The 10,372-nt window shown below is 46.8% G+C and overlaps 1 protein-coding gene across 1 annotated transcript; it reads right to left on the bottom strand.

Moving 5' to 3' along the window:
• Positions 1-1,850: 1,850 nt before the first annotated feature.
• got1 (glutamic-oxaloacetic transaminase 1, soluble) lies at positions 1,851-10,056 on the bottom strand. The gene is made up of 9 exons (XM_080849323.1): positions 9,856-10,056; positions 8,089-8,270; positions 7,732-7,855; positions 5,750-5,862; positions 5,129-5,233; positions 4,740-4,890; positions 4,023-4,188; positions 3,646-3,788; positions 1,851-2,771 (listed from the first exon to the last, which is right to left on the bottom strand). The coding sequence occupies exons 1-9, from the start codon at positions 9,962-9,964 to the stop codon at positions 2,632-2,634; spliced, it is 1,233 nt and encodes a 410-aa protein (XP_080705449.1). The 5' UTR covers positions 9,965-10,056; the 3' UTR covers positions 1,851-2,631.
• Positions 10,057-10,372: the final 316 nt, after the last annotated feature.

A 10,372-nucleotide genomic window follows, 5' to 3' on the forward strand; every position in this document is an offset into this window, starting at 1 on the left:
CACTGACACACCAACAGCCAACGCACACTGGAACTAAGAATTGAGAGCAGGGTGATGAGTCAGGTGTCTGTGAGTGTGTGGTGTGTGTGTGTGTGTGTGTGTGTGTGTGTGTGTTTGGCATAGGTGGGATTCCAAATGAAGACGAGCAGAGCTGCAGGAGTCACAGCTGCAGGACAGCTGGAGAACAGTGTGAGAGTGTGTGTGTGTCTGTATTATATATTTAGGGATAGGTGTGTGTTTATTATTGAAACAATCATTAATCATTCTTGACTGGTCATTTCCACAAGCAACACACTGTGTGTGGGTGTGTGTGCGTCTTACCTTGAAGCGCATTTTTTTTCTAAAAGGGTCCTTCATGAACACAGTTGGTTGTCACGGCGACTGTTGATCTGTCATTGCCCCCCACACCATCAGCATGCTGACATCATCACCACCATGACAGACACTAACCAATCTGCTGCCACCGTTGGAGTTCTGGGCCGGGGTGAGAGGGGGAGTAGGGATATTTATAAGGTGGCAAAGTAAGGGAGACACGAGGGGGGAGAGATCGGGGTACAGTGTGGGTACGGTGTGTGTGGGGGGAGTTAGGGGTACGGTGTGTTGGGAGAGATCGGGGTAAGGTGTGTGTGGGGAGAGAAGGGGGGGCTGGGTCATCCGCGGGTGAAACTTGGTGGTTGAGTTTTCTGTTGAAGCATGGAGCCTCTGTTCCTCTGCATGCTGGAATCACTGCTGCATGACGAAGGGTCTCAAAAGCACGCAGAACTGGTCCCAGGCCAGTGTCAGATAAAAGTATTTAACTGGTCCCAGTGCCAGATAACAGTTTTAAACTAGTCACAGGCCAGTGTAAGATAACAGTATTGAACTGTTGTGAGTGGGTGTAGTGCTGATTGTTGGAAGCTGCACTGGTCACCTACAGAGGTGAGGGGTCGTGACCTTTAGAAACACTTCTCTGAGGTAATAGGTGGTGAGCCTTATAAAGGGCAGGGGTTTGAAACCCTTAGAAACATGCCTCAGATGGAAGGGGTCGAGACCCTTAGAGGAAGTGGACAGATACGAGCAATAAATGCACTGAGCTCTATCCACTTTAGCAAAGCAGATGAGTGTGTGTGTGATCAGGACAGCTGCACAATGCTGTGAAACAAAGATCTACTTTGGGGGGGGGGGTCACTGGAGAGAAATACAAATAAATGGTGAGGAGGGTTGGGGGGGGGGGGGGGGGGCGTCAGTGTTTGCGTCAGAGGAGTTTTTGTTGCGTCAGAGGACTCTGTTGCGTCAGAGAACTGCATTGCAGATGTGGGAGGGGTCATGCTTAGATTATGCTGACGTCTGTCCATTCCTGCAGGATACTCTTCTTTCTCTTTCTCTCTCTGACGTACAGACTGCTGAATGCAGAGCAACTTCCTCTACTCTCCTTGCCACCTCTCCAAGGGTACGGGAATAAGAGGTGTTGCTAGGCAACAATTTTGTCTATAGATATTTACACATAAGAGGAAATATACATATCTGAAAGAATATTTATATGTTTATTAGAGCAAAATGCTATTGCACATTTATCAGAGGATTTATCTGTTTTGAAGATGTTTATCAGATTTTGAGATTATGGAGATTTCTGACATGTGATTCTTCTCCAAAGGAAAACAATAAAGTTTCAGATCTTCGCATCAGCTGACTGTCTTTTTTCTCTCACTCACACACACACAAACAAACTCTCTTTTGACCTGCAGGATGGGTGCCATGGGGGAACTCCAACCTGAACGAAACTTAAACTTCTCTCGCCCACACACACAAGCCCACACACACACACACACACACACACACACACACACACACAAAGAGCCAAGACAGGAGAGTTGTGTACGGACAGGTTATTTATTTATTTTTCGTATCATAATTAAGTTAATCAGTTATTCTGCTGAGTGGTTGAGGTGACAGTGGTCCACCGGGACAGTACAGAGGAATAATCTCACTCAATGTGAGGGATATATAGTGTCCCCAAAACACATAGAGGTTGGTTTGTGTGTGTGTGTGTGTATGCATTTGAACCAGGAATGGGTGTGCTGTAAGAGACTTAATACATCACATTAATCCATCTCCCTCACACACACACACACGACACATACGGTCATCAGTGAAAGGAGTTCTAGTGCAGTGACACTGAGACTTTGATCTTCAGGCTGAGAGAGCGCTTCAGCATATGACATCATTCTGTCCCCTCCCACACACACACAGCCTCTCTCTATGCTTCAACCCTGATTGAATGAAGACAGAAATGTGCTTTTAATGAAATGCTATTAATCTCAACCCCCACACACACACCACTGGCCTCTTGTGACAATACAGACTTACTGCTGTGATTGAAGGTGTGTGTGAAACCTGAACGCCACGACAAAGTGCTGCTTCTTCATAGACAACTACTAAAGGACACACACACACACACACACACACAGAAGAGGACATTAAGGATAAACACACATCTCTGACGATGAAGCCAGTAGTGTGTGTGGGTGTTAGTGTATGTGTCTCAAATCTAGACATCCTAGGGTTTGTGAGGGCTGGCCTGAGATGGAGAGGGTGGACACACACGCACACACACACACACACAGGGCTTCTGGGCGGTGCTGGTCAGTGTCTCTACTGGACCTTGGTGACGGTCTCGTGGATGGATTCGGCCACATAGTCGATGTTCTTGGTGGTCAGACCACACATGTTGATGCGGCCGCTCGCCATCAGGTAGACGTGCTTCTCCTTCACCATGTACTCCACCTGCTTAGCTGTAGGGACAACACAGAGAGAGAGTGTGTGAGTGTGTGTGTGTGTGTGTGTGTGATAATAATGGGGCCCGGCTAAAAGGTTAAAAACCCACCAGGCCCTTCTCGATCTATCTATCTATCTATCTAAACTCAGATATCCTTCAAGTTACGGACACATCCTGTATTTAGGGTTCATAAAGTTAATCTGTCTCAGATATCCTCCAAGTTAACAGGCTTTAAAAAAAAAAAAAAGAAGGTTAAACCCCTTTAAAGACTCTAACGGTCCAGTTTGTCAGACTTCATCTTAAAGAATGTAAACAAACAACAATAATAACATATTGGTATTTCTATTCCTATATGGTTCTAACCAGACTATGGCTCTAGGTCTCTGTTCTGCTCTGGCCATTCCAGGAACACACACACACACACACACACACACACACACACACACACACACACACACACACACACACACACACACACACACACACACACACACACACACACACAAAGTAGCCTTGCTTTTAATCATGTGTAAATTAATTTAATTATTTTAAACAACAGATGGTTCATTCCTTGTAGAAAAGAAAAATGTCCCCTGCAGCGAGCAAACAGCTGGATTTAGGTTCTCTTCAGAGGGAGTTAATCCAAACATTTGCAGAGTTCGGAAGGAGCCCCGTAATAGTTAGTGTGTGTGTGTGTGTGTGTGTGTGTGTGTGTGTGAGTGCGTGGCCTTTTTTCTGAGTTTCCTTGACTTAACTGTAACTGTTTAGTGTTAACCCTTTCACTGCCGTGCCATGGACAGTAATAACCTACATCCACATCTGCACTCTATAAAAACACCTCAGAGACATGGTGTGCGAGTATGTGTGTGTTTGTGTGTGTGTGTACGTACGGTTCAGTCCTGTGAAGCTGAACATGCCGATCTGTTCTGTGATGTGCTCCCAGGTCCCTGGGGTTCCCAAAGCCAGCAGCTTCGCCTTTAGCTGTGCTCTCATGAGGAGGACCCGGTCTGCCATGGTCTTCACGTTATCCTTCCTACAGACACACAGACACACACACATATATACAGTATATACATACCACACACACATTGAGAAAATGCAGAAAAAAGCTGTAATGGTGCTGAGACGACTTTAAGGTTTACTAGTCCATAGGAATAAATCCATCTGCCGAATCAACCGCAGAACCTCCTCACTCCCCCTGCCTTTCCTGTGCCTGTGCGTGCCTGTGCGTGCCTGTGTGTGTGTGTGTGCACGTGTGTGTGCTCACCACTCCTGGAAGAGCTCTGGTGAGTTGAGGGTGGTGGCCACGATACGCGCCCCCTGTGAGGGGGGGTTGGACCAGGTGACTCGGACGATCTTCTCCATCTGGGACAGTGTACGTGCCAGGTTCTCTGGATCCTGTGCCACGACCGTCAGGTTCCCCACACGCTCGTCTTAAAGAACACAACAGAACAAAGCCGCCTCATTACACCTGTTTGTGTGTCTGTGTCTGTGTCTGTGTCTGTGTCTGTGTCTGTGTCTGTGTCTGTGTCTGTGTCTGTGTCTGTGTCTGTGTCTGTGTCTGTGTCTGTGTCTGTGTCTGTGTCTGTGTCTGTGTCTGTGCAAAGTGCATTTCACTCTCTGACTCCTGCTCAGATTTGAAAGCAAATTTCAATGTCATTTCACTTGTAAAGTAACATTATATCCCAAAAAGATACATTATGATAAAACACAATCCCGGGATGTGTGTGCGTGTGTGTGTCGGGGAGAGGGACCCGACGTTCTACCTTGCTGGGAATGTTGATTTTCTTATATGAATCACAAACTCAAGTACCTCGTATTTCATGCTCTTGCCCTTTTCCAGTCAGTCAGCTGTCAATCACTTGCTAGTAGCCGCCTGATATACTAATGTGGTTTTTAGAGTCTCCACCCCTAAAGACATGTGTGGTGTGGTGTGGTGTGGTGTGGTGTGGTGTGGTGTGGTGTGGTGTGGTGTGTGTCCTACTGTAGAGGCCGAAGTTCTTGGAGAAGGACTGGGCGCAGAACATCTCGAAGCCCTGTGAGACGAAGTAGCGGACGGCCCACGCATCCTTATCCAGACACCCGGAGGCAAAGCCCTGGTAGGCGGAGTCAAAGAAGACAAACAAGCTCCGCCTCTGCAAAGACAGACACCCACACACACACACACACGGGGTTAACATGGGGTAGCACAAACACACACTCCTGCATCTTGTCCTCATCCTCTGTGAACTGAAATATGTCCATGTGTGAGTGCGTTTGTGACACATCTTCATGACATCAGCAATCTGCCTCCATTGGTCTCTGGTGAGGTCAAAGTTGTATGTGCGTGTGTGTGTGTGTGTGTGTGTGTGTGTGTGTGCGCGTGTTACACACCTTCATGATCTCAGCGATCTGCTTCCATTGGTCCTGAGTGGGGTCTGTGCCGGTGGGGTTGTGGGCGCAGGCATGAAGCACAAAGACGGAATGCTCAGGAGCAGCCTGGGAGAGAGAGAGAGAGAGAGAGAGACAGGGAGAAAGAGAGAGAGAGAGAGATAGAGAGAGAGAAAGACAGGGAGAAAGAAAAGAAAGAGACAGTGAGGGAGAGAGAGAGAGAGAGAGAGAGAGAGAGATAGAAAGACAGGGAGAAAGAAAAGACAGAGACAGTGAGGGAGGGAGAGAGAGAGAGAGAGATAGAGAGAAAGACAGGGAGGAAGAAAAGAAAGAGACAGTGAGGGAGAGAGAGAGAGAGAGAGAGATAGAGAGAGAGAAAGACAGGGAGAAAGAAAAGACAGAGACAGTGAGGGAGAGAGAGAGAGAGAGAGAGAGAGAGATAGAAAGAGAGGGAGAAAGACAGAGAAAAAGTCAGGGAGAAAGAAAAGAAATACAGGAAGAGAGGGAGAGAAAGAGGAAGGGAGACACAGGGAAAGATAAAGATGGATAAGTGTCTGTGACTGATTTAGTTTGAGCGTCTCAGCCACCACCTCAAACACCACCTCTACCCACACATGCACTCACCTCCAAGTCGCCAAGGAAACCACTCAGGTCCAGCCCGCGCTTCGCAGCGTCCCAGTAGTGGTACGGGCGCACGTCCGTAAAGCCCGCCTGAGCGAACACCGCATTATGGTTCTCTACAGACACACACATTTTAATAAATAATAATTACCTCATGGTTCTTTAAGGAATTACTCAAACATATGTGTGGATCATCAGCAGAACACTGAAATACAGACATGGTCCTCTAATAGCAAACACACCCTCACACACACACACACACACACACACACACACACACACACACACACACACACACACACACACAATACAGGCACGGTCCTAAGGGAAGTCAATCACAGTTATGTTCCCATGCCAGGCAATGGTGATCATGTTAGCACACTACAGTTAGCAGAACAAACTATAGTGATCATGTTAGCCCACTACAGCTAGCAGGCTATGGTGATACTGTTAGCCCACTACAGCTAACATGCTATGATAATGATAATGTTAGCCCTCTACAGCTAGCAGGTCATAGTGATACTGTTAGCCCCTACAGCTAGCAGGCTGGTGATACTGTTAGCCCACTACAGCTAGCAGGCTATGGTGATACTGTTAGCCCACTACAGCTAGCAGGCTATGGTGATACTGTTAGCCCTCTACAGCTAGCAGGCCATGGTGATACTGTTAGCCGCTACAGCTTGTATTATATTTTTTATCTTAAATCTTTATGCACTCTATCCTTGTTTATACATTCATTTTATTTGATTGTATTGTATGCACTCCATCCTGGTTTTATGTTTTATGTTTATTTTTATGTCGATCACTGTGCATGTAATTTCTTTGTGCACGTAATTTTCTTTGCTGCTAAGCACTTTGAGCTGCATTGTTTTGTATGAAAGGTGCAATACAAAAAAAGTGTATTATTTTTATTATTATCATTATTATCCACTCAGTTCTCCATACACACAGTTATAGCTCTGTAGAACACTGAAGGGGTTTCCCACAGGTCTGAGATAGACTTGAAAAGGACGGCATTTTCTGTTGGTACAAAAATGGCCCACTACAAGTGAAAAAACAACCAATAGGTGTAAATATTAGTTTATACTGAATATTTCTATTACTTGCTCTGCACAGATATAAGTCACTACATTCAGGTTTATTTATGTTGGACTCCTTAGAGCAGGTGATACAGGTGGAATGTTAGCTTTCTGGCAAGCTAGCCTGCTTAACATTACCCAACACCGTCAACACCGTTGCCCAGAAGTGGACTGCTGTTTCTACCCCACTGGGACCTGTTGTTGCTGCCTTTCCCTCAGCTCTCTCACTACTTGTGCCCGCAGCGTCACGTTCCGGTGGTCAAGTTCCGTGTGCTGAATATATCAGAGTCTTGTGGCTCCAAACGCAGCAAAGCTGCCCGTATCTTTCATAGAAGTAAAAGCTTCTACCAGAGCTCGAGAACTAGAGTTGCTATATCTGGTCCTTTGTTTGTAAAATATTCAACTGTATCCGCGTCTTCTAACGTAATACCATAGATATAACTCACTCACTCACTTTAGCCACCTCTGCTAACTAACTTCAAATCAGTTTGTAACTGCTTTTAACAATTAGTACCTCTACCAGTTTATTAGCTTATAACCTAGGAATAGGCTGATATTGAATCAAAAATAGCACAGGAAGGCAAAAAATATTTTATTTAATTATTTGAAATCCCATGTTAATGCTATCATGGTTAAAGGTATTTGCGTTTTGATTAGTATTTGTTTTTTAGGACATTTCAATTCATTCAAAAAAATATTTTGGTGATTCCTCCACATACCACTAGAGGGAGCATGCCTACCATCAGAGGACCATGTGTGATCATTTGAGAATCAGTGCTCTAAAACACCCAACATCCACAATATCTTGGGTCCCGCACACGCTCACACACACACACACACACACACACACCCCTACCCCAGGTAGGAGCAAGGAACGCACACACTCACACACAGACACACACCTACCCCAAGTAGGAGCAGATACATAGATGGGAGTACTGGTGTTGTCGACTCCATTGTACCAGCGGCGCAGAAACTCCGCCCCTATCTTCAGAGCACCAGTCCCGCCCAGACACTGCACTGCACCTACCTGCATTAGAGCGCACACACGCACACACACACACACACACACACACACACACACACACACACACACACACACACACACACACACGCACACGCACACGCACACGCACACGCACACGCACACAAGCACGCACACAAGCACGCACACACACACATAACAGTTTAAAACCCTCTTTTTGAACCACTGTAAAGTCTGGTGAGTGACATGAGGTTCTGTTTGTTCTACTGGTTTCCTACCCGGTTCTCCTTTACGGCGGGGCTGTCGTCACCCAGGGCAATCTTGGAGGCGCTGGAGCGGAACTCTGGCAGGCCCAGGATGGGGAGGTACTCGTGGTTCAGGCTGCCGTCCTCCACGATCAGCTTCTCCACCTTCTTCACCACCGGCAGCACCCACGGCTGGCTGTCATCCGTGCGGTAGGCTAGGAGAGACAGGGAGAATACAGGTTACACACACATGCACACACACACACAGACCTTCTTCACCACCGCAAACACCAAGAGTGAAGGATGGAGAGAGAGAGAGAGAGAGAGAAGGATGGAGAGAGGACTTAGACAAACACATTCTACATACTGACATAGGGATTAGAAGCTTAATGCAGGGAAGTGACCCACTGCACACAAACACACCCATAAATCACACAACGGCACACACACACAATAACACATATTTAAAAAGCACACAATTAAACACACACATGCATTCTACACAAAGTACCTGACTAACGTGAGCTCACTTTGCCACTGCACTTGACAAATCCACCCCCTCAGTGTAATAACATTCAAAGAAGTAATCCTGTGTGTGGACACACACACACGTTCATTCAGCCGGTTGATTAAAATATGATGCCATCTGACCAAACCACTCTTACATAAGAAGTGAGGCAGGTCATTCTCCGGGCAAAACAAAGCTATTCGGAGGGTTTACTACTCGGAGTTAACTGTCAATAACAACATCACACACACACACACAGCAATCTGACTTCCTCCAGTGTGCAGCCCGTCGTTGGCATCCACCCAGTGCGGTACCGGAACCGCACTCACTCAAGGACACCGGAGGCCGCGCTACGACGATTTTGACAGGGTCTTATTTAGAGCAGCAATAAGGACTTCTGTTCCGCAAGCTTACTACCTAAAAGCCATGCAAAAACCTTACAAACACCACCAACAGCCCAGTTGACATTGATAGAAGCGTGCCAACCCACTAACTGGTGTCTTTTTGCAGTATAGCTTGCAATATAATGCTGTGAAAGCTTTTCTTCCATTTTTGGAGCCCGTAACACAGAACTACATAGTGCATATTCTGGATGGCTAGTGGGCAAGACACAGGTCTGTATCTGTCCTTCACATGACCATAGGTATTAAAATGAATTTGAGGATGGTACCAAAACTAGGTGCATATAAAACCATAGCTCAAAAAGTGTCAAATTGTTGTATAGTGTCACTTTAAATGTAACGGAAAAAATACAACCTCCGGTTTTCCGAACACACGCGAGCTGTTGCACCTGACCGGTATTTGGGTGTGAAAGAGGATTATTAGCAAACTTATCCGTTTGACAAGCTGCCTGGTCAAATCCTCAGCGACAGCTTTGCAGTACGTTAACCGCTGTTTGCTTGACGAGGGCGCCGTTAGGTGTCTAACTGGAAAGTCTCGCTCGCGGATAAGGTCACAGCTGAAATTCACACCGAGCAGCTCACACCACTCACGCGCGCAGAGTTGCGTCACGCCTCGAAAATCACGGATGAGGGTCCGCTTAGCGAGCTAACGCTAGCGGACGGTGCTGAATTTAAAGGACACCACCAGCTAGCTTGACTACATCAGTATTACACAGACCTTAAGCGCGGTGGATAAACAGCACAGCATACCCGATGCACCGGCGAGCTTTCATGAGATGCAATTCAACTCGGTGAGCTGTGTTGACAGCCGGGGCGATGAGTTTCGCTACCCACAGACTGCCCAAGCTAACCAGGCAGCTAACACACTAAGCCTGCAGCATCCAAGCTCACCTCCCACTCCGAGGTTCACCTTCTTCGGGTCCTTGTCATCACGGAAATCCGCTGATAACTTAAAGACAGCCACTGGGGCGGCTAGCGGAACTTCGGCAAACAGTGACATGACGGCAGAGGACTCACTCCAGTAGAGGACAGTTAGGACAGAGAGCACAAGCTGATGCGAGGTCGGACTTTCAGTGGATGGAATAGCAGAGCCTTTCACCTTCAAACAGCGTACGGGCGTTGGGGAATGGGCGTATCCGTTTGCACCAATGAGAGTAGAGAACTTTCGATTGACATTTAGTCAAGCCAACTAGGCGTTAAGGTCAAGGGGTGAAAAGGAGTTACAATGTCTAGCCAATCATAAAGCATCTAAAAAAACACTGGCACGGAGAGCGGGGAGGGATATTTGTGCTGGGCAATGAAATTCAGGCTTCGCGTCTCGCCCTTATCGTGTGGGACGGGTTGTTTTTTCGTCCTGCGGGGAGAATCATCCTACAGATGTATGACTTGACAAAAATATCACCAGAAT

Source organism: Sprattus sprattus (assembly GCF_963457725.1).
Source record: "Sprattus sprattus genome assembly, chromosome: 12".
Lineage (NCBI taxonomy): Eukaryota > Metazoa > Chordata > Actinopteri > Clupeiformes > Clupeidae > Sprattus > Sprattus sprattus.